This window comes from Pristiophorus japonicus, chromosome 13 (assembly GCF_044704955.1).
Source record: "Pristiophorus japonicus isolate sPriJap1 chromosome 13, sPriJap1.hap1, whole genome shotgun sequence".
Taxonomy (NCBI): domain Eukaryota; kingdom Metazoa; phylum Chordata; class Chondrichthyes; family Pristiophoridae; genus Pristiophorus; species Pristiophorus japonicus.
In genome coordinates this window covers 7183126-7207958 of record NC_091989.1, presented here as the reverse complement: position 1 = coordinate 7207958, position 24833 = coordinate 7183126, and the positions used below count along the sequence as shown (strand labels likewise).

The window sequence follows — 24833 nt, the reverse complement described above, 5'->3', positions numbered from 1 at the left end:
AGGGTATTGGTGAGGCCGCACCTGGAGTACTGTGTGCAGTTTTGGTCACCTTGCGTCAGGAAGGATGTACTAGCTTTGGAGGGGGTTCAGAGACGATTCACTCGGCTGATTCTGGAGATGAGGGGGTTACCTTCTGATAAATTGAGTAGACTGGGTCTTTACTCGTTGGAGTTCAGAAGGATGAGGGGTGATCTTATAGAAACATTTAAAATAATGAAAGGGATAGACAAGATAGAGGCAGAGAGGTTGTTTCCACTGGTCGGGGAGACTAGAACTAGGGGGCACAGCCTCAAAATACAGGGGAGCCAATTTAAAACCAAGTTGAGAAGTGAATCTGTGGAATTCTCTGCCCAAGAAGGAGTTGAGGCTAGCTCATTGAATGTATTCAAATCACAGATAGATAGATTTTTAACCAATAAGGGAATTAAGGGTTATGGGGAGAGGGCGGATAAGTGGAGCTGAATCCACGGCCAGATCAGCCATGATCTTGTTGAATGACGGAGCAGGCTCAAGGGGCTAGATGGCCTACTCCTGTTCCTAATTCTTATGTTCTTAATTGAGTGGCTTGCTCGGCTTAAAAAGTTAATCGTATTACTGTGGGTCTAGGGTCACATGTAGGCAGATTTCCTTCCTGTAATGTATTTGCGTCATGGGTTCTTTGCTTAAGAATTCATTGCTATTCAGAACTAATTGGCTTATTAGCAAAAGACTTAACAATCACACGACACATTACCAGTTCATTCACCAGGCTCACAACCACCTGCCTCATCGTGGATCCCCCCGAATCCAACTGGCTGGGGTTTTATTGAGGCTTGTGAACGTCACATGACTGGCTAAGCCACTCCCAGCTCAACAAACCTGTGAGCACACTGATGTCCTTTAGGGAAATGTAATGTATGAACCTGTGAGCATAGAGAACCCAATGGGTTTTTACAACAATCCAGTGGTTTCACAGTCACCATCAGTGATACTAGCTTTTTATTCCTGATTTATTTATTTAACTTGAATTTAAATTCCCCAGCTGCCCTGGTGGGGATTGAACTTCTGTCTCTGGATTACGAGCGCAGTAACCTAACCACTATGCTACAGTGATGTCTTCCACATTCTGCTGACACCGTTCCTATCTCGGCTCACACAGAATATTTGTGTTCTGTGCAGGGTGCGATAGGGCTGCTGGGAGCCCGGAAACACAATCCAACAAGAGTCCGTAAATTGCACCGATCTGAGGAGAGAACTGGGCAAAATAACAAGTTTAAAAGTGTTATTGACACCGGAGCTTGTAGTTTTTAACACTGTGATTTGTTTTTAATATAACTTTTCTTTAATAACCTGTTACTATTCTGAAGAACTTTCAGCAAACTGTCTGTGTAAATTTGCAGTATTTGATTAAAAACGCTATTTTCTTTTTGGCAAAGATTTTAACGTGCGCATCAGCGGACAGGATGTTGGCCGTGGCACGTTCAGCCAGCGACACGCAATGGTCGTTTGCCAGGAAACCAGTGAGACTTACATCCCGCTCAACTACTTGAGTCCAGAACAAAAAGGATTTTTTGAGGTAAAAGATCAAAATGAACAGCGTCCATCACCTCTGCAAAATAGAACGGAAGTCTTTGCTTGTGGACACATTTTAAGCTTTCTTGTTTGTGACGGAGCCAGTAGATATGTGTTTTTTATTTCAATAAACCTTTTTTGAGGTGTGTAAAATTATGAGGGGCCTAGGTAGAGTGGTAAGGAAGGACCTGTTTCCCTTGGCAGAGGGGTCAACAACCAGGGTGCTTAGATTTAAAGTAATTGTGGGGAAGATTTGAGGAGAATTATTTCACCCAGAGGGTCTGGAACTCACTGCCTGAAAGGGTGGTAGAGGCAGAAACCCTCACCACATTGAAAAAGTACTTGGATGTGCACTTGAAGTGCCGTAACCTACAGGGCTACGGACCGAGAGCTGAAAAGTGGGATTAGGCTGGGTAGCTCTTTGTCGGCCGGCGCGGACAGAATCAGCCGAATGGCCTCCTCCTGTGCTGTAAATTTCTAAGAAGCTGTTCTGAAGATTTCTGGTCATTTGCTGACAGCGGATGGAAAGCACAGAGGGGTTGGAAGATTCTGCCTGCTCTGTGTTTTGCCGTTCCCTGAAGCTACTCTAATGACCAACATTTCACACTTAAAGTTAACAAACTGTGGCCGACTTAATTTTCTTGTGTTCATCAGAGAAGATCAAGTTTATTTCTGCCTTTGGTCAGAATGTTTGAACTTATTAAGAACCCATCATATGGAACTTGATAATAAACATCTTCACATCTGAGGTGCAAATTGGTGAAAAAAGTTACATTTCAAAAATAAATTTTCAGAACACAATAACTGCCCCCGAGATAGCTGTAGGTCCGTGCAACAGAGCAGTCGTCCTGGTTAACCCTTGCCACTGGACCAAGACCTCGCTCTGTCAAGCCCGTGTGGTGGCTGGTGTGCAACGGCCAGCCCACGTTAAAAAAATCCACCCACAGGCATCTTCCACCCCTGGAGTTCAGGACTGGAATATTGGGTCCTTCATTGAAACATCTGCAAACTCATCCCTTTTGGTGTGGAAGGAGTGGCGAGGTCGGGGTGAAGGAGCGGCGAGAGATTGTAGAGGGACGTGATCAGGGCCCAGGAGAGGCGAGAGTTCGGGCCCCAGGAGAGGCGAGGGCCCAGGGTCAGCACGGGCCCAGCCCACACTGCGATATGTGGGCACACTAGGTCTGTGCAGCAGAGCTGGTCTCCAGTCGTCTTGGTTAACCCTTGCCACTGGACCAAGACCTCGCTCTGTCAAGCCCGTGTGGTGGCTGGTGTGCAACGGTCACCCCACGTTAAAAATATCCGCACACGGGCATCTTCCACCCTTCAAGGTTTAGTTCGGGACTTCGAATTGTAGGTCCTTCATTGAAACACCTGTGAACGTTATGACGTGGAAGCAAGTCATCCTCGATTTGAGGGACTGCCTATGATGATGATGATGTGCAGAGCAAGCTTGAAGAGCTGAATGGCCAACCCCTGCTCCTATTTTCTGATGTTTCAACTACTGTAGTAGTTTATATTAACATTATTTTTTGTTTTGAAGCAAATTAAGAATTGTTGCCATTTTTATTTAAGCTCGGCGATTTTAAACAACGTGCGGAGGCAGTAAGTGTACTGCTGGCAGGGGTTTAAAATGGCTGGCCCGGTGTTATGTTCCATGTCCAACTCACTGTCATCAATAAGAACATAAGAAATAGGAGCAGGAATCGGCCATTCGGCCCCTCGAGCCTGCTCCGCCATTCAATAAGATCGTGGCTGATCTGATCATGGGCTCGGCTCCACTTCCCTGCCCGCTCCCCATAACCCTTTACTCCCTTATCGATCAAAAATCTGTCGATCTCCACCTTAAATATATTCATTGACCCAGCCTCCACAGCTCTCTGGGGCAGAGAATTCCAAAGATTAACGATCCTATGAGAAGAAATTCCTCCTCATCTCAGTTTTAAATGGACAGCTCCTTATTCTGAAACTATTCCCCTTGGTTCTAGATTTCCCCATGAGTGGAAAGATCCTCTCTGCATCTACCCTGTCCCAGCCCCCTCATTATCTTATATGTTTTAATAAGATCACCTCTCATTCTTCTGAGCCCACAGGGAGTGATTCCCAACACATGGTGATGCTATCTCTGTAATCTCCTCCAGCCCGACATCCCCCCCGAGATGTCTGCACTCCTCTAACTCTGCCCTCTTGAGCATCCATGATTATAATCGCTCCACCATTGGTGGCTGTGCCTTCTGTTGCCTGGGCCCCAAGCTCTGGAACTCCCTCCCTAAACCTCTCCGCGCCTCCACCTCTCCTTCCTCCTTGAAGACGCTCCTTAAAACCTCCCTCTTTGACCAAGCTTTTGATCACCTGTCCTAATTTCTCCCTATGTGGCTCGGTGTCAATTTTTTTAATCTCATAATACTCCTGTGAAGCGTCTTGGGACGTTTTGCTACGTTAAAGGCGCTATATAAATACAAGTTGTTGTTGTAATTTCAGTTCTGCCTTTGGGGAGGTGCTAAGTGGATTCCCACAGGAAATCAGTGAAAATTCACAAGTTAGTCATCCCAACTCACTGTTACGCACTTGTCATGATTGAAGGAAGGTGATGAAGTTGAAGATTACCCCCCACATGTCTTCGTACTGTAGGCAAAAATGTATATTATGGATTGGGGGGAGGAATGGGGAGCGGGGGCGGGGGGTACTTTGACAGGTGGAGAAAGAAAATGCTTCATTTTGTTCCGTGAAAGAAAGCCTTCTTACACGTGCTAATCTTAAATTACTGGAAGGTACAGAAGACGTGACCTATATGCTGTGTCCTTCATTTTCTATCCCATTCTCTGCAAGAAACCACCTTCACACACCCTGCTACGATCAGGAATCCATTACGGAGAGAATTGTGGCTGTGTACCTGTGTCCTGCCACTCTCCATTGGTGTACTCATGCATCCCACTGACTTAAAAAATAAAGTTTCAGCTTAATATTAATCATGTTGGTGGAGAAAATGCGTGCCATCATACTAATGTTTTTGTCTTAACTCTGTTATTAAATAAAGAAAAGACAGACTTGCATTTCTATAGCGCCTTTCACGACCACCGGACATCCTAAAGCGCTTTACAGCCAATGAAGCACTTTTTGGAGTGTAGTCACTGTGTTGTAATGTAGGAAACACTGCAGCCAACTTACACACAGCAAGCTCCCACAAACAGCAATATGATAATGACCAGATGATCTGTTTTTAGTGATGTTGATTGAGGGATAAATATTGACCAGGACACCGGGGATAACTCCCCTGCTCTTCTTCAAAATAGTGCCATGGGATCTTTCACGTCCATCTGAGAGAGCAGACGGGGCCTCGGTTTAACGTCTCATCCGACAGACGGCCCCTCTGACAGTGCAGCGCTCCTTCAGTACTGCACTGGGAGCGCCAGCCGAGATTTTTGTGCTCAAATCTCTGGAGTGGGAGTTGAACCCACACCCTTCTGACGCGGAAAGAAAGAAAGACTTGCATTTATATAGCGTCTTTCACGACCACCGGACGTCTCAAAGCGCTTTACAACCAATGAAGTACTTTTGAAGTGTTGTCACAGAGGCGAGAGTGCTACCCACTGAGCCACAGCTGGCACGCAGATTAAAAACTCTGACACAATGTAAATGTAGTAATAATATGTAATAACTTGTCATATCATCTTTGCATTAGGTGTGCAACAGTCCGTTGTCTGAAGAGGCGGTGCTGGGCTTTGAGTACGGGATGAGTATTGAGAACCCGAAACTGCTGCCAATATGGGAAGCCCAATTTGGGGACTTTTTCAACGGCGCTCAAATTATATTTGATACATTTATCTCTGGAGGTGAGGTTTTAAACAAAGTATAAGAACATAAGAACATTCGGCCCCTCGAGCCTGCTCCGCCATTCAATAAGATCACGGCTGATCTTGTACCTCAACTCCACTTTCCCGCCCGATCCCCATATCCCTTGATTCCTTCGTGTCCTAAAAACTATCGATCTCAGCCTTGAATATACTCAAAGACTGAGCCTCCACAGCCCTCTGGGGCAGAGAATTCCAAAGATTCACCACCCTCTGAGTGAAGAAGTTTCTCCTCATCTCAGTCCTAAATGGCCGACCCCTTATCCTGAGACTGTGAACCCCTGGTTCTAGGCTCTCCAGCCCGGGGGGAAACATCCTCCCTGTCAAGCCCTGTAAGAATGTTGTATGTTTCAATGAGATCACCTCTCATTCATCAAAACTCCAGAGAATATAGGTCTAGTCTACTCAATCAAACGAATTTAAGGAGCTAGGAGTTAAATTAAAAAGTAGGACCTCAAAAGTAGTAATCTCGGGATTGCTACCAGTGCCACGTGCTAGTCAGAGTAGGAATCGCAGGATAGCGCAGATGAATACGTGGCTTGAGCAGTGGTGCAGCAGGGAGGGATTCAAATTCCTGGGGCATTGGAACCGGTTCTGGGGGAGGTGGGACCAGTACAAACCAGACGGTCTGCACCTGGGCAGGACCGGAACTAATGTCCGAGGGGGAGTGTTTACTAATGCTGTTGGGGAGGAGTTAAACTAATATGGCAGGGGGATGGGAACCAATGCAGGGAGACCGAGGGAAACAAAAAGGAGGCAAAAGCAAAAGACACAAAGGAGATGAGTAAAAGTGGAGGGCAGAGAACAAAAAGGGTCACTGTACAGCAAAATTCTAAAAGGACAAAGGGTGTTAAAAAAAAAAAACAAGCCTGAAGGCTTTGTGTCTTAATGCAAGGAGTATCCACAATAAGGTGGATGAATTAACTGTGCAAATAAATGTTGACAAATATGATGTGATTGGGATTACGGAGACGTGGCTCCAGGATGATCAGGGCTGGGAACTCAACATCCAGGGGTATTCAACATTCAGGAAGGATAGAATAAAAGGAAAAGGAGGTGGAGTAGCATTGCTGGTTAAAGAGGAGATTAATGCAATAGTTAGGAAAGACATTAGCTTGGATGATGTGGAATCTATATGGGTAGAGCTGCAGAACACCAAAGGGCAAAAAACGTTAGTGGGAGTTGTGTACAGACCTCCAAACAGTAGTGATGATGTTGGGGAGGGCATCAAACAGGAAATTAGGGGTGCATGCAAGAAAGGTGCAGCAGTTATAATGGGTGACTTTAATATGCACATAGATTGGGCTAGCCAAACTGGAAGCAATACGGTGGAGGAGGATTTCCTGGAGTGCAGAAGGGATGGTTTTCTAGACCAATATGTCGAGGAACCAACTCTGGGGGAGGCCATTTTAGACTGGGTGTTGTGTAATGAGAGAGGATTAATTAGCAATCTCATTGTGCGAGGCCCCTTGGGGGAAGAGTGACCATAATATGGTGGAATTCTGCATTAGGATGGAGAATGAAATAGTTAATTCAGAGACCATGGTCCAGAACTTAAAGAAGGGTAACTTTGAAGGTATGAGGCGTGAATTGGCTAGGATAGATTGGCGAATGATACTTAAGGGGTTGACTGTGGATGGGCAATGGCAGACATTTAGAGACCGCATGGATGAACTACAACAATTGTACATTCCTGTCTGGCGTAAAAATAAAAAAGGGAAGGTGGCTCAACCGTGGCTATCAAGGGAAATCAGGGATAGTATGAAAGCCAAGGAAGTGGCATACAAATTGGCCAGAAATAGCAGCGAACTCGGGGACTGGGAGAAATTTAGAACTCAGCAGAAGAGAACAAAAGGTTTGATTAGGGCAGGGAAAATGGAGTACGAGAAGAAGCTTGCAGGGAACATTAAGGCGGATTGCAAAAGTTTCTATCGATATGTAAAGAGAAAAAGGTTAGTAAAGACAAACGTAGGTCCCCTGCAGTCAGAATCAGGGGAAGTCATAACTGGGAAGAAAGAAATGGCGGACCAATTGAACAAGTACTTTGGTTCAGTATTCACTAAGGAGGACACAAACAACCTTCCGGATATAAAAGTGGTCAGAGGGTCTAGTAAGGAGGAGGAACTGAGGGAAATCTTTATTAGTCGGGAAATTGTGCTGGGGAAATTGATGGGATTGAAGGCCGATAAATCCCCAGGGCCTGATGGACTGCATCCCAGAGTACTTAAGGAGGTGGCCTTGGAAATAGCGGATGCATTGACAGTCATTTTTCAACATTCCATTGACTCTGGATCAGTTCCTATCGAGTGGAGGGTAGCCAATGTAACCCCACTTTTTAAAAAAGGAGGGAGAGAGAAAACAGGGAATTATAGACCGGTCAGCCTGACCTCAGTAGTGGGTAAAATGATGGAATCAATTATTAAGGATGTCATAGCAGCGCATTTGGAAAAAGGTGACATGATAGGTCCAAGTCAGCATGGATTTGTGAAAGGGAAATCATGCTTGACAAATCTTCTGCAATTTTTTGAGGATGTTTCCAGTAAAGTGGACAAGGGAGAACCAGTTGATGTGGTATATTTGGACTTTCAGCAGGCTTTCGACAAGGTCCCACACAAGAGATTAATGTGCAAAGTTAAAGCACATGGGATTGGGGGTAGTGTGCTGACGTGGATTGAGAACTGGTTGTCAGACAGGAAGCAAAGAGTAGGAGTAAATGGGTACTTTTCAGAATGGCAGGCAGTGACTAGTGGGGTACCGCAAGGTTCTGTGCTGGGGCCCCAGCTGTTTACATTGTACATTAATGATTTAGACGAGGGGATTAAATGTAGTATCTCCAAATTTGCAGATGACACGAAGTTGGGTGGCAGTGTGAGCTGCGAGGAGGCTGCAGAGTGACTTGGATAGGTTAGGTGAGTGGGCAAATGCATGGCAGATGAAGTATAATGTGGATAAATGTGAGGTTATCTACTTTGGTGGTAAAAACAGAGAGACAGACTATTATCTGAATGGTGACAGATTAGGAAAGGGGAGGTGCAACGAGACCTGGGTGTCATGGTACATCAGTCATTGAAGGTTGGCATGCAGGTACAGCAGGCGGTTAAGAAAGCAAATGGCATGTTGGCCTTCATAGCGAAGGGATTTGAGTACAGGGGTAGGGAGGTGTTGCTACAGTTGTACAGGGCCTTGGTGAGGCCACACCTGGAGTATTGTGTACAGTTTTGGTCTCCTAACTGGAGGAAGGACATTCTTGCTATTGAGGGAGTGCAGTGAAGATTCACCAGACTGATTCCTGGGATGGTGGGACTGACCTATCAAGAAAGACTGGATCAACTGGGCTTGTATTCACTGGAGTTCAGAAGAATGAGAGGGGACCTCATAGAAACGTTCAAAATTCTGACGGGTTTAGACAGGTTAGATGCAGGAAGAATGTTCCCAATGTTGGGGAAGTCCAGAACCAGGGGTCACAGTCTAAGGATAAGGGGTAAGCCATTTAGGACCGAGATGAGGAGAAACTTCTTCACCCAGAGAGTGGTGAACCTGTGGAATTCTCTACCACAGAAAGTAGTTGAGGCCAATTCACTAAATATATTCAAAAGGGAGTTTGATGAGGTCCTTACTAGTAGGGGGATCAAGGGGTATGGCGAGAATGCAGGAATGGGGTACTGAAGTTGCATGTTCAGCCATGAACTCATTGAATGGCGGTGCAGGCTAGAAGGGCTGAATGGCCTACTCCTGCATCTATTTTCTATGTTTCTATGTCTATGTTTCTAATCTCTGCTCATCGGACAATCCCCCCATCCCAGTGAACCATCGTTGCACTCCCTCTATGACAAGTATCTCCTTCCTTGGGTAAGGAGACCAGAACTGTATCTTGCCAAATTTGTGACATTGTAAGACTATTTTGTAGCAGGGCCATTTATTCCTGGCATGCTCTGGGCCACTGTTGACCATTTCCCAGTCTCAACCTGAGTTTTTCTTTCATCCACACATTGCAGCAGTTCTTTGATGCCCTTTATTAACCTGCTGCATGCCTTGTCTTCAAATCCCTCCATGGGCTCGCCCCTCCCTATCTCTGTAATCTTCTCCAGCCCCACAACCCCCCGAGATGACTGCGTACCTCTAATTCTGCCCTCTTGAGCATCCCTGATTATAATCGCTCAACCATTGGTGGCCGTGCCTTCTGCTGTCCTGGGCCCCAAGCTCTGGAACTCCCTCCCTAAACCTCTCTACCTTTCTTTCCTCCTACAAGACGCTCCTTAAAACATATCTCTTTGACCAAGCTTTTGATCATCTGCTGGAATTTCTTCTTGCATGGCTCGTTGTCAAATTTGTCTTATAATCCTCCTGTGAAGCGCCTTGGGATGTTTTACTATGTTAAAGGTGCTATATAAATACAAGTTTTTGCTGCTGGCCCCACCCTCTCCAGTCCCATCTCCCAGCTCTGATCCAGTGCATTAATGTCGGTTCATTCGGTTTTACTGAGTTAAGGATTTACAAGGTGAGCATCAATCTTTTGTGTCACCAGGGTTTAATTTGGACGTTCCTGTGGGGTGTACTTTTAACTGGATAGTTTTCTTGTTGCTTTTCAGTATTAAATTCCGCTGAGTGAGAGAGGGAGAAATTATGTTTTTTTTTCTCATTTAAGAGATCGATTTCCCTTAGCAGAGCGGTCAATAACCAGGGGGCATAAATTTAAAGTAATTGGTAGAAGGATTGGAGGGGAGTTGAGGAAAAATAAAATTTCACCCAGAGGTTGGTGGGGGTCTGGAACTCGCTGCCTGAAAGGGTGGTAGAGGCAGAAACCCTCACCGCATTTAAAAAGTACTTGGATGTGCACTTGAAGTGTCGTAACCTACAGGGCTACGGACCGAGAGCTGGAAAGTGGGATTAGGCTGGGTAGCTCTGCTGTCTGGCACGGACACGATGGGCCGATTAGCCTCCTTCTGTGCCCTATATTTCTTTGATTCGATAAATTTCTCTGGTTCTATGCCAGCTGCCATCCTGTGTCCTGATTGACTGAGTCAGTGCTGGAACATGTGTCGGAGGGACACTGAACAATTGGGAAAGGAGCAGAGGAAGGAGAGACTAGCAGAAACAGAGAGAGAGAGAGATCGGGAAACAATTGGAGACAAAAACAGAGATGACTGAGCAAAAATGTGCCAGAGTCAGAAAGGGAGAAAGAACGAGGGGAAATAGTGGAACACGGAGTCCGAGTTGGAAATAAGCAGAAAGGACAGTTGTAGGAAGAGAGCACCACAACGTTTTCAAACTTGGTCGGTGAGGAAACCCTTGTGTGAGCAACTCGTTTTAAATTATATTTGCATATCTCCTATGGCTTTACTCTGGTAGGCCAGAGGATGTGCTTTTATCCTGCTAGGAGGGTTATACCAGTCCCATGTGCCAACATGTTGTATTATATCAGGCAGGCTGTTTACATCTTCAATAGTCCTTTCCTGAAATGGGACTGCCTCAAGGAAAGCCACTTCCTACGCTGGTGGAGTTGTTTAATCCAGCCTGTCCATTTTTAAGTCCATAAGGTCTACTTGTTGTAAATAGAGAGAACCTGCGACTATTGGAGGCTACTGACGCCCCTGTTCCATGATTTGAATGGGCTGGCTCCTCAGTTTCTGGTTCCACTTCAGTCTGCGCTCCTGATCTTTGGCAGCCCAGTGCCGGGGGGGATGGTGGTGGGGGAAGGGCGATAGAGGGGCAAGTTGGAGGACTGGAGGACCTCCTCAAACGTCTGCTCCTGGACCTGGAGGCCATCCACAGGTCCAGGTTGGACCCGGTCTGTGAGGCTGGCCACTCTGGCTGCCTGCCTCTCTTTCACGGCTATGTCCGCTCCTGGGTGGCCCTGGAGAAGGAGCACACGGTGTCTGCCGGTGCCAGGCGGTGTCTGCCGGTTGGCACACGACCCGTGGGCACCACAGGGATGGAAGTGTGTAGTCAACACTGCAAATAATAATATAATTTCATTAAGTTTCCTGTCTTTGTATGATTTGGATTTTATTAGTTGTGCCCCTAAAAGGGGTCACTTTTGTTAGCTTGCTTGTACCTGGGTTGGCAACACTGGGGGGCAACTCCGTCTCTCTCCTTCAGGCTTCAATTACAGGAGTTTGAGACTGCTTGCTGTTGGAGGTGTGCCTTTAGATTGTCAATTCCGAGCAGCTCCCTGGGGAAAAGGGCCAGGCTATCCAGATCAGAAGAAAATGACAAACCTTTTGTTAAGATGCTACTTATTGATCGGGAAGTTTCCCGTCTGTTCCGTTGACCAGTTTAATGGGTGAACATGTGAAACTCGCTCTGTGTGTGAGACACTTTCAAGAGCACACTGAGAACTCTCAGGGCTTGACCGGGTGTATGCAGGGAGGATGTTTCCCCCGAGCTAGGGAGTCGAGAACCAGGGGTCACAGTCTTAGGATAAGGGGTCGGCCATTTAAGACCGAGATGAGGAGGAATTTCTTCACTGAGGGTGGTGAATCTTTGGAATTCTCTACCCCAAAGGGCTGTGGATGCTGAATCGTTGAGTATATTTGTCATGTATGTACATGCTGTTTGTAGCCACCAGATGGTGTCATTGTTGGAGGCCACTGAGCAGTACACACATTGTGCTGCTCTGGTATAAAAGGCCAGCCATTTTGTGAGTCAGGCACTTTGGGCCGTAATAAAGCAGAAACAAGGTTGCACCTTGTTCAGTTTGCACCTTTATTGCATACATAACAATATTCAAGGCTGAGATCGATCTTTGGACTCTAGGGGAATCGAGGGATATGGGGATCAGGCGGGAAAGTGGCGTTTGAGGTCGATGATCAGCCGTGATTTTATTAAATGGCGGAGCAGGCTCGAGGGGCCGTGTGGTCGTCTCCTGCTCCTATTTCTTATGTTCTTATGCTAACATTTGGGAGAGTGGTAATTATTAGTCTTTGTTGAAAATCTATTGAAACCGATTCTGACTTTGTGTCCCCATTTGGTAGGTGAGGCAAAGTGGCTGTTGCAAAGTGGAATGGTTATTCTCTTACCCCACGGATATGATGGTGCCGGCCCAGAACACTCCTCCTGTCATCTGGAACGTTTCCTGCAGGTGAACCATCCTTGCACCTGTGCCATAATGTATTCTAACTGCTCCTTAAATTTAGATAGAACGTGGTTCAATGCACGAACCAAACACATTTTTCATTAGATGTATGATTCAAGCACTGTTGTAAGATTAGGATCACCGGTCACACACACATACCCAAAGGGTCTTGGGAGTCATAAGACGTTTTATTTTAAGGAGCAGTAGTTCACATATAGTCAAATATAACACACAATCAGGAGAGGTATGGCAGCCATATGACAATGACAAGTAGCTGGTATTAGTCCCGATCAGACAGACGGCTGGTGGTACGAACAGCTCTTCTCTGCACTGTCTGCCCTGAAACGCCTTCTTTAATCCTCTTTTTAGGGGTGGGCCCGGTGTAGGATATGGCCATTACCATTCAACCTGTGATATGTCGGGTTCTTTGCCTCACCTCTTGGGTGAAACCCTCCTCTTCACATCCTACGTAAGAACATAAGAAATAGGAGCAGGAGTAGGCCATACAGCCCCTCGAGCCTGCTCTGCCATTCAATATCATGGCTGATCTGATCATGGACTAAGCTCCACTTCCCCGCCCGCTCCCCTTATCGTTTAAGAAACTGTCTATTTCTGTCACAAATTTATTTAATGTCCCAGCTTCCACAGCTCTCTGAGGCAGCAAATTCCACAGATTTACAGCCCTCAGAGAAGAAATTTCTCCTCATCTCTGTTCTAAATGGGCGGCGCCTTATTCTAAGATCATGCTCTCTAGTTCTAGTCTCCCCTATCAATGGAAACATCCTCTCTGCATCCACTTTGTCAAGTCCCCTCAAACTTATACGTTTCAATAAGATCACCTCTCATTCTTCTGAATTCCAATGAGTAGAGTCCCAGCCTACTCAACCTTTCCTCATAAGTCCAACCCTCCCATCCCCGGAATCAACCGAGTGAACCTTCTCTGAACTGCCTCCACAGCAAGTATATCCTTTCGTAAATATGGGAATCAAAACTGCACACAGTAGTCAAGGTGTGGCCTCACCAATACCCTGTATAATTGTAGCAAGACTTCCCTGCTTTTATACTCCATCCCCTTTACAATAAAGGCCAAGATACCATTGGCCTTCCTGATCACTTGCTGTACCTGCATACTAACCTTTTGTGTTTCATGCACAAGTACCCCCAGGTCCCGCTGTACTGCGGCACTTTGCAATCTCTCTCCATTTAAATAATATCTTGCTCTTTGTTTTTTTTTTTTTGCATGACCTCACACTTTCCAACATTATACTTCATCTGCCAAATTCTTGCCCACTCACTTAGCCTGTCTATGTCCTCCTCCCGCATTACCCTACCTCCCATCTTTGTATCGTCAGCAAACTTGGCTACATTACACTCAGTCCCCTCTTCCAAGTCGTTAATATAGATTGTAAGGTTAGAGTCAGACAGGCCATTCTTGGCCTTCAGACGTTTGGAGCTTCCTGTTATCAGTTATTTATGTTCATGCTGTTCAAGTGTCTTTAGTCATTGTACCATGGAACGAATCCTCAATTCCAACACCAGTCTGATGAGGCTTTTTGGTCCCAGGTTATCTCTTCCCATTCACGATTTCTTACACATGTTCCCTTAACATCATAGCGGAGAACTTTCACAATCTAACATTCTGTAACAAATGTTCTTTTCTCCAACAGATGTGCGACAGCAAGGAAGAAGGTGTTGATGGAGATAATGTAAATATGTTCATTGTCCATCCGACTACCCCCGCTCAGTACTTTCACTTACTGCGTCGGCAAATGATCAGAAACTTCCGAAAACCCCTCATTGTGGCTTCTCCAAAAATGCTGCTACGTCTCGCGGTGAGTACACGGAACACTTCCGATACCGTCACAAGTATACTCGGCACTGTTGAAGCTGTGTGTTCACAATACTCGATCTGCAAACACGTTCCTCTGGCTCATTTCCAGTGAATATTGTTAAATATACAGTGCTGGACTGCTTTCTTGCTCTTTCTCGTTTTGTCGCTTTAAATGTCAGATTATAAACACACACTCGGTTGTCGTACAGGTACAACATCTCAAATCTGGTGGTCTGAAAATCGGAATTGCCTGAAAACCAGACATTTTTGAGAAAATCCCATTTGATATTCAGTAAAATAAAACCCGTAATTGTTGTCCAAAACCCGGTGGGCCGGACTAGTTATCGGCTTTGCCGCGATGTTTTAAATAGTGTGAGATCAGTCCGAGCCTTGCCCATTGACCCTCGACCCCAGCCCGACCTGACCCATGCCACCATTAATACTTTGTCTGTCTCGGTAGCATACGCACGCTCTTGGTTTTATTGTCCGAAATCGGGAAAAATTCAAAAATCGGCATGGTCCCGAGGTTGCCGGATTTGAGACGTTGTACAGGTGCAGTGTCCAGAATCCGGAATCTGGAATGTTCCAGAATCCGGACTCCGGACCGATCGGTGGCTGGGTCGTCTGAAATCCGTAAAATGTTCCGGAATCTGGAGCCGACGACCCTGCTGACCTCGGGGTCCTGCCACTGCCCTTACCACAGGGTCTCCTCGCCAGCCCGCCCGACATCACCCTCAGTGGGGCCCCGCCCGACATCACCCTCAGTGGAGCCCCGCCCGACATCACCCTCAGTGGGGCCCCGCCCGACATCACCCTCAGTGGAGCCCCGCCCGACATCACCCTCTGTGGGGCCCCGCCCGACATCACCCTCAGTGGGGCCCCGCCCGACATCACCCTCAGTGGGGCCCCGCCCGACAACACCCTCAGTGGGGCCCCGCCCGACATCACCCTCAGTGGGGCCCCGCCCGACATCACCCTCAGTGGGGCCCCGCCCGACAACACCCTCAGTGGGGCCCCGCCCGACATCACCCTCAGCGGGGCCGTGCCTGACGACCTACTCAGCGGGCCCCAGGTGGCCAGAGCAGCTCCTCGGCAAGTATCCCCCCCCTCTTTCTGACGTTCCGAAATCCAACCTGGGCTCGGGTATTTCCGGATTCGTGATATCAGAAAGACGATTGAAAATCCGGAAAAGCCCGGAATCCAGAACGGCCTCGGTCCCGACAGTGCTGTTAGGAAGAGAGTTCCAGGATCTTGACCCAGCGACGATGAAGGAACAGCCAATATATTTCCAAGTCGGGATGGTGTGTGACTGGGAGGGGAACGTGGAGGTGGTGGTGTTCCCATGCGCCTGCTGCCCTTGTCCTTCTAGGTGGTAGAGGTCGCGGGTTTGGGAGGCGCTGCCGAAGAAGCCTTGGCGAGTTGCTGCAGTGCATCTTGTAGATGGTACACACTGCAGCCACGGTGCGCCGGTGGTGGAGGGAGTGAATGTTGAAGGTGGTGGATGGGGAGCCAATCAAGCGACTGCTTTGTCCTGGATGGTGGCGGTGATGGATGAAGGGGAAAAGGAGGGAGGGATAGGAGTGAGGAACAGGATGAGGGTGAGTGAAGCTCGGTGAGGGGGGCAGCGAAAGAGAGGGGAGAGGAAAAAGTGAGATATGAGGAACTTTATGACGGGGGGGAAAGGGGTCCCTCAGAGCTCTGCCAGTCCATTTGCCGCCTTATTAATCATCTCCATTCATTATCTGATCCAATCTACTTTCAGCTGATTATTCCATACATTCATTAACTCTAATCAAATACCCTCATTGCACAGAGATTCTAGTCCTCTTGCAGTACAGTGGCTCACTTGCTCCTTCCTTCCAGTGCTTCAAAGACACTTTTTTAATGCCTGGTGTAATAGAATTGAAAAGTAGGGAAGTTATGCTAGACTTGTATGGAACCTTGGTTAGACCACACATGGAATGCAGCACACAGTTCTGGTCGCCATATTATAAAAAGGATATAGAGGCACTGGAGAGGGTGCAGAGAAGATTTACAAGGATGATACCAGAAATGCGAGGGTATACGTATCAAAGGATGAACAGGCTGGGTCTCCTTTCTCTTGAAAAGAGAAGACTGAGGGGGTGACCTAATAGAGGTCTTTAAAATGATGAAAGGTTTTGATAGAGTGGATACAGAGAGAGTGTTTCCACTTGTGGGGAAGACCAAAATTAGAAGCCATCAATATAAGATCGTCACCGAGAAATCCAATGGGGAATTCAGGAGAAACTTCTTTACCCAGAGAGTGGTGAGAATGTGGAACTCGCTGCCACAGGGAGTGGTTGAGGTGAATAGTATCGATGTATTTAAGGGGAGGCTGGACAAGCCAATGGGGGAGAAGGGAATAGAGGGTTATGCTGATAGATTTAGATGAGAAAAGACGGGAGGAGACTCGAGTGGAGCATAAACACCGGCATGGACTGGTTGGGCTGAATGGTCTGTTTCTGTGCCATATATCCCATGTAAGTCTCACCAACAATTGCTACCTCTGATTTTGATGACTCCATAGTGTCACTATCTCATAATCTTAGATGAAACTTCTCGATTCTAAAGTTACATTGAAATATCTTTGTATCCTCTTATGTGGAAACACCCAACTTATTTCCCATACAGTGATCTAATTTAACAACTATATACCAAGTCATCATGCAGATAAATCGGTTTAACTGGTATTGAGGCCAATGAAAATATGTAACTACATAACTATAACACCCTTTATATTTAGTCAAGAATTAATGTGATCTTTTTAATAATTCTTTCATGTGGCATGACTTACCCTGCTGCAGACCTATTGTAATGTAGAGCTACTTTCATGTAACAGTAACATTTCTGAACGCTCACTTGTATTCTTTCTTTCTGAAGGCTGCAGCCTCCAGGTTGGATGAGATGGCACCTGGAACCACATTTAAACCCGTCATCGGGGATTCATCGGTGGATCCTAAAAAGTAATTTATTTTCTCTTTCCAAAATGGTCACAACACTCGAATTTTTTTTTTTTTTTTTTTTAAAGCCTTTTCTGTGACTGTTTAGCACAAACTGTTGAATAGAGTTTTACAAGTATTTGACGAGCCCAGCTCCAACAACTCACGAGGAGCTCGACACCATCCAGGACAAAGCAGCCGCTTGATTGGCACCCCATCCACCACCTTCAACATTCACTCCCTCCACCACCGGCGCACCGTGGCTGCAGTGTGTACCATCTACAAGATGCACTGCAGCAACTCGCCAAGGCTTCTTCGGCAGCACCTCCCAAACCTGCGACCTCTACCACCTAGAAGGACAAGGGCAGCAGGCGCATGGGAACACCACCACCTCCAAGTTCCCCTCCCAGTCACACACCATCCCGACTGGGAAATATATCGGCCGTTCCTTCATCGTCACTGGGTCACAATCCTGGAACTCCCTCCCTAACAGCACTGTGGGAGCACCTTCACCACACGGACTGCAGCGGTTCAAGAAGGCGGCTCACCACCACCTTCTCAAGGGTCAATTAGGGATGGGCAATAAATGCTGGCCTTGCCAGTGACGCCCACATCCCAGGGAAGGGGGTGGGGGGGGGGCACTATTTTTCTTCCCTTCCTATAATGACTATCATCAATGGCCTAAACAAGTCCACTGGCAGCGCTGCAGGAGATGCACTTTTATGACTTTCCCATCGTTAATGATCCTTGTAGCCGTGTGTTACATGCAAAGAATAGCTGACGGAAGCAAAATGCCTTAACAGCTTTATAGGCATTTCAATGTACAGTAAGTTCCTGCTTGCTGTTGGTTTTTAGTGACCTAAATAGCCAAACATGTTGCATTGAAGGAATTGCACACATATTTTTATAGTAAATGCGAGTGAACTTGTATCCGTCTACACATAAAGTCATAGCATTAGAATGACAGATTTTTGGACATTACGGGAATCAAGGGATATGAGAACAGTGCAGACAAGTGGAGTTGAGGTCGAAGATCAGCCGTGATCTCATTGAATGGCAGAGCAGGTTCGAGGGGCAGAATGGCCGACTCCTGCTCCTAATTCTTATGTTATGTTCTTATTAACGTCTGGTTCTTGCATCACTTTCAAGAAGGTGTGTATTCATCTGAATTACCACATGATAATACAACACATGACCATCAATTATTGGATTTCCTGTCTTTTAGACTTTAAAATCACTTGACATCAAGTCTCAATCGCACTATTTCTCACGTACTCATTCTGTCCCGGCAGCATTCCTTGCCTCACTCAGTCTTTGTGCAGACTTTTAAAACTCAAGCTGATGTCACCGAATGTAGCTGATGCTACTCGATTGACCTCAGCTTCTCTCCTGCTCTTCAAACTTGCTGGTTGTCCCTGCACCGTGAGCCTGTGTAAAATCAGATAGTCGGGTGGTAAAGGAGAGAACACTGGAGCCTATTCTTTCGTTACTCACAAGCCTTCATTTACAGAGAGATGTACGCTACATACTGTGCACCCCTGAGATCAACTCTCAACCCTTTCCCAAACTACTCCCCTATTTAGGAAATCTCAGCAGGTCAGGCAGCATCTGCGGAGAGAAACAGAGTTAACGTTTCAGGTCGATGACTCTTCGTCAGAAATCTCAGAACTATAAGAGTTCTGATGAAGGGTCATCAACCTGAAACGTTAACTCTGTTTCTCTCTCCACAGATGCTGCCCGACCTGCTGAGATTTCCAGCATATATATATCATCATCATCAAAGGCGATCCCTCGAACGAGGATGACTTGCTTCCACATGAGTTCACAAATGTTTCAATGAAGGACCTAATATTCCAGATCCCGAACTACATGTTGAAGGGTGGAAGATGCCTGTGTGTGGATTTTTTTAACGTGGGGTGGCCGTTGCACACCAGCCACCACACGGGCTTGACAGAGCGAGGTCTTGGTCCAGTGGCAAGGGTTAACCAGGACGACTGGAGACCTGCTCTGCTGCACGGACCGAGTGCACACACACACACATCGCAGTGTGGGCTGGGCCCGTGCTGCCCGTAGGCTCTCTGCTCTTCTGGGCCCCGTACCCTCATTTGCCGTACTTCCATCACGATCTTTCGCTGCTCCTCCGCCACAACCGTGCCAAGTGTGCGACGGCTTCGAGATGGGCGACTGGGTGACGTCATCAAAACCCAGTTTGGAGTGTGGGCAGGAACATCGGCAGGGCCCAGGTACAACAGAGGAGTGGGGAGGTCGGGGCGGAGGTACGGCGAGAGATCGAGGCGGTGGTGCAGCGAATATATGTATGAGCAAGAGTGTCCCCAATGAATTCCCACCACCTGAATATAATTAACACCCAATTGCCATACACCACTTGAATACAATTAACAACCTTGATCCCTCCCAATTTGTAAATAATAACAATGGCCTGAGAGCAGATATTTTTAAATCCCACCTTTTGGTGTCTTGACATTCCAATCCAAAAGCATTGTATATTGGGATTCATGTCCACAGTCCTGTATTACAGTCATGATGTGCAGAATCCCTGCTCCTGAGGTTTTGGGCCAGAGATCCAGGGGGGATGTGAGGAAGAACGTTTTTACGCAGCGAGTGGTAATGACCTGGAACTCTCTGCCGCGAGGGTTGGGGAAGCGGAGACTTCAGAAGGAAATTGGATAGGCGCTTGAGGGAAATAAACGTAGGGGGAATGGGACTAACTGGATTGGTCTACGTGGACTTGATGGGCCGAATGGCGGCCTCCTGTGCTGTAATGACTCTCTGACAAGTAGTCTTGAAGTGTAAAATGTAGCCAGACTGAGGCATCTACATGGATACAAATCTTTGCCTTTATATAATGCTGCATCCTTTCAAGTGCCACCCTTTAGAGGTATACCAAATACAAAAGAAAAACACTGCGCGTGCTGGAAATCTGAAATAAAACAGAAAATGCTGGAAATCTTAGCGAGTCAGGCCAGCGTCTGTGAGGAGAGAAACAGAATTAATATTTCAGGTCGATGACCCTTCGTCAGAATGATCGTGTTATACTATTCAAGGAGTCGGAAATTACTGTTTCCTGACCGACATTCCTCCCTCAACTAACACCACAAAACGCACTCATCTCACTGCTGCCTGTGGGATCTTGCCATGCACCAAATGGCCGTTGCATTTGTCTACATAATCGTCACTACACAAGAGAAAATTAATTTGTATACAAAGTAATTTCAGATGCAATGAGGAATTCTATAAAGCCATGTCTTAGTGTGGTAATTCAGATGAATACATTCTTAATAATTTGTCAGGCTTCTTGATTAGAAAAAATATTAAAATATGGTCTTTGAATTTCGGTTTTCCCCCTTTAAACCAAAAGGCTGTATGCTGGCTATTGCAAATCCCCAGGCGTAGTATTTCGCAGTTCATATCACAGAATCTGAGAAATTTACAGCATGACAGGAGGCCATTTCGGCCCATCGTGTCCGTGCCGGCTGACCAAGAGCTATCCAGCCTAATCCCACTTTCCAGCTCTTGGTCCGTAGCCCTATAGGTTACAGCACTTCAAGTGTACATTCAAGTACTGTTTAAATGTGGTGAGGGTTTCTGCCTCTACCACCCTTTCAGGCAGTGAGTTCCAGACCCCCACCGCCCTGTGGGTGAAGAAATTTCCCCTCAAATCCCCTTTAAACCTCCCCCCAATTACTTTAAATCTATGCCCCCTGGTTGTTGACCCCTCTGCTAAGGGAAACCGGTCCTTCCTATCCACTCCATCCAGGCGCCTCATAATTTTATACACCTCAATCAGATCTCCCCTCAGTCTCCTCTGTTCCAAAGAAAACAAAACCAGCCTCTCCAATCTTTCCTCACAGCTAAAATTCTCCAGTCCAGGCAACATCCTCATAAATCTGCTCTGTACCCTCTCTCGAGCAATCACATCTCTCCTGTAATGTAGTGACCAGAACTGCACGCAGTACTCCAGCTGTGGCCTAAAAATGTGTAGTCTATGGTACAGCACGTTGGATCAAATGTGTATGGCACCGTAACAAGTGAGGGGTGTGTGTTAGCCAAGGTTAATTTCCTCTTTCAGCACCTGTTTCCTTACAGGCCTCATGTCTAGATTCTCCCAACAGAATTCCCAGGAGGAGAGGGAAAATCTGGAGAGAGTATATACTGAAGCAGGGGTAGCCTACCTATTTGCAATTAGTTCACAGCTGGATCAGCAGAGGCCTGGATCATCCAAAGGACATACTACCTTGGAAATGGGGCATGAGGGTGGAAGTTTAAGTTTTGACAACTGTTATCCATGCCTTTGTTACCTCTAGACTTGACGATTCCAACACACACCTGGCTGGCCTCCCACATTCTACCCTACGCAAATTAGAGGTGATCCAAAACTCAGCTGCCCGTGTCCTAACTCGCACCAAGTCCCGCTCACCCATCATCCCCTGTGCTCGCTGACCCGTGTCCTAACCCACACCGAGTCCTGCTCACCCATCACCCCCTGTGCTCGCTGACCCGTGCCCTAACTCGCACCAAGTCCCGCTCTTCCATCACCCCCTGTGCTCGCTGCCCCATGTCCTAACCCACACCGAGTCCCGCTCACCCATCACCCCCTGTGCTCGCTGACCTACATTGGCTCCCGGTTAAGCAACACCTCGATTTCAGAATTCTCATCCTTGTTTACAAATCCCTCCATGGCCTCGCCCCTCCCTATCTCTGTAATCTCCTCCAGCCCCATAACCCCCCGAGATGTCTGCGCTCCTCTAATTCTGCCCTCTTGAGCATCCCTGATTTTAACCATCGGCACTGCACTTTGGCAGAAAAAATGAAAGAGCAAGTTATTATTTAAATGGTGAAAGATTGCAAAGTGCCGCAGTACAGCGGGACCTGGGGGTACTTGTGCATGAAACGCAAAAGGATAGTATGCAGGTACAGCAAGTGATCAGGAAGGCCAATGGAATCTTGGCCTTTATTGCAAAGGGGATGGGCAGGGAAGTCTTGCTACAGCTGTACAGGGTATTGGTGAGGCCACACCTGGAATACTGCGTGCAATTTTGGTTTCCATATTTACGAAAGGATGTACTTGCTTTGGAGGCAGTTCAGAGAAGGTTCACTCGGTTGATTCCGGAGATGAGGGGGTTGACTTATCAGGAAAGGTTGAGTCGGTTGAGCCTCTACTCATTGGGATTCAGAAGAATGAGAGGTAATCGTATAAGATTATGAGGGGGCTTGACAAGGTGGATGCAGAGAGGATGTTTCCACTGATGGAGGAGACTAGAACTAGGGGGCATGATCTTAGAATAAGGGGCCGCCCATTTAAAACTGAGATGAGGAGAAATTTCTTCTCTCAGAGGGTTGTAAATCTGTGGAATTCACTGCCTCAGAGAGCTGTGGAAGCTGGGACATTGAATAAATTTAAGACAGAAATAGACAGTTTCTTAAATAAGGGGTTATGGGGAGCGGGCGGGAAGTGGAGCTGAATCTCTTATGTCGTCAGATGCTCTGATAATGACTGCACGAGACAATGTGTTGTACTTGAACTGTAGTGACCTTAGTCCATTTAATGTAACTCCAGAGTGAGGATCACACCTGGTGGCCTGCCTTTTATACTAGGCTAGGCACACCTGTACAGGTAACCTACAAGTCTCCCACTGCAGTGCCCTCTGGTGGCACACCTTGTAATAGTACAAGCAGTACCCATGTAGGATACATGACAGAGTCCATGATCAGATCAGCCATGATCGTATTAAATGGCGGAGCAGGCTCGAGGGCCCTGTGGTCTACTCCTGCTCCTATTTCTTATGGTCGTGCCTTCTGCTCCTAAGCCCCAAACTCTGGAAACCCTCCCTAAACCTCTCCCCTTCTCTTTCCTCCTCAAGACACTGCTTAATATCCACCTCTTTGACCAATGTGCTAATTTTCCCTTCTGAGTTCGGTGTCAAATGTTTTATCTCATAACACTCCTGTGAAGCATCTTGGGACGTTTCACTATGTTAAAGGTGCTATATAAATACAAGTTGTTGTTGTTGTTGTGTTGCTAACTCAGTAACCAAGGCAATACATTCTTCACCGCCTTAAAGTGAATGTAATCCTTGTATTATTCAGTTCTTTCAGTCGGAATTTCTACTGCACACATTTTACAAACCAGAATGTTTTGCCAATAATTGCTTTAACAAGCAGTGTGCTACATTCTCAGTGTAACAGCTGTCCTATTTATAGGTTAAGGTGAGGGTTGATGTCAGAATTCAGATGAAGTTTTTGAATTTTAATAATTTCCATATAAATAACGGAAGTCTGAACTCATTGATCGCCAATTCTAGTATTGATCTAAAAACATTCGGATTCTCAGTTTCATGTATTCAGTTCATTGATTATTTCTGTTTTGCAGACAATCGTATATTTTTAAGATGCAGTAATGCCATGTTCCCACAACAGACTTTTAATCGTGTTTGTTTCTTTTGTCTGATTTATTTCAGTGTGAGCCGAGTGGTGGTGTGTTCCGGCAAACACTATTACACTCTGGCGAAACACAGAGAGGCTTTGGCAGAAGCGGCCCACAACACAGCCCTGGTCAGGGTGGAGGAACTCTGCCCCTTCCCACTGGAGGCACTTCAGCGGCAACTGGAGAAATACAAAGATGCAAAAGGTCAGGTCCGCTTAGCAAACGTTACACCCGCCTTGAAACCGACTGAAGTGAGTGTGAATCGTGCAGCGCAAAACCAGGCACGTCCAGAAAGCTCGGGTCAAATTGCTCCTTGTGTGTGAGACAGTCATGTATTTTTCGGTTGGTGTAAATGTCCTGAATTTTCGCCCTGAAAATAATGACACAGGCTGGGTTGTCAGACGCTCTTCAGTGCCTTTCCTGTAACCCTGCCCTGGCAATACGTTGACTGCCTGTGGGAGGGGGCACCAGCAAATCTGGGAATGTCACCCCTCACGTTCCAACTGACTGCACGAATATGCAGGCAATTTTGAGTGTTAGCGACATTTATCCTTCCTTAAACATCAAGGTTTCGTGAGTAAAAACAGCAAATGCTGGAAACGTTCAGCGGGTCAGGCAGCAGCTGTGGGGCGAGAAACCGAGTTAGCGTTTCAGGTTTGGTGACACCTTCGTCAAACCTGGAAAAAGTTAGAGATGTGATTTCATCGACCTGAAACATTAACTCTGTTTCTCTCTCCACAGACGCTATCCAACCCGCTGAGTATTTCCACCATTCTCTTGTTTTTATTTCAGATTTACAGCATCCGCAGTATATTGCTTTTGTATTAAGGTTTCTTGCGCGTATTATAATCCACAGTATGCCTGCAGATGCTTTAACTACAATTTGGGGGTTCTAGAAACATAGAAACATAGAAAATAGGTGCAGGAGTAGGCCATTCGGCCCTTCTAGCCTGCACCGCCATTCAATGAGTTCATGGCTGAACATGCAACTTCAGTACCCCATTCCTGCTTTCTCGCCATACCCCTTGATCCCCCTAGTAGTAAGGACTTCATGTAACTCCTTTTTTGAATATATTTAGTGAATTTGCCTCAACAACTTTCTGTGGTAGAGAATTCCACAGGT

At 46.6% G+C, this 24833-nt stretch overlaps 1 protein-coding gene across 1 annotated transcript in view; it reads left to right on the top strand.

The window, feature by feature from the left end:
* The window catches only part of dhtkd1 (dehydrogenase E1 and transketolase domain containing 1), a 99943-nt gene that overhangs the window by 61481 nt on the left and 13629 nt on the right, over positions 1–24833 (top strand). The window contains exons 10-15 of the mRNA XM_070897105.1: positions 1416–1555; positions 5231–5386; positions 12379–12480; positions 14142–14306; positions 17207–17289; positions 23745–23914. Of these exons, the coding sequence (XP_070753206.1) occupies positions 1416–1555; positions 5231–5386; positions 12379–12480; positions 14142–14306; positions 17207–17289; positions 23745–23914 (816 nt within the window). The remainder of the gene's footprint in view (positions 1–1415; positions 1556–5230; positions 5387–12378; positions 12481–14141; positions 14307–17206; positions 17290–23744; positions 23915–24833) is intronic.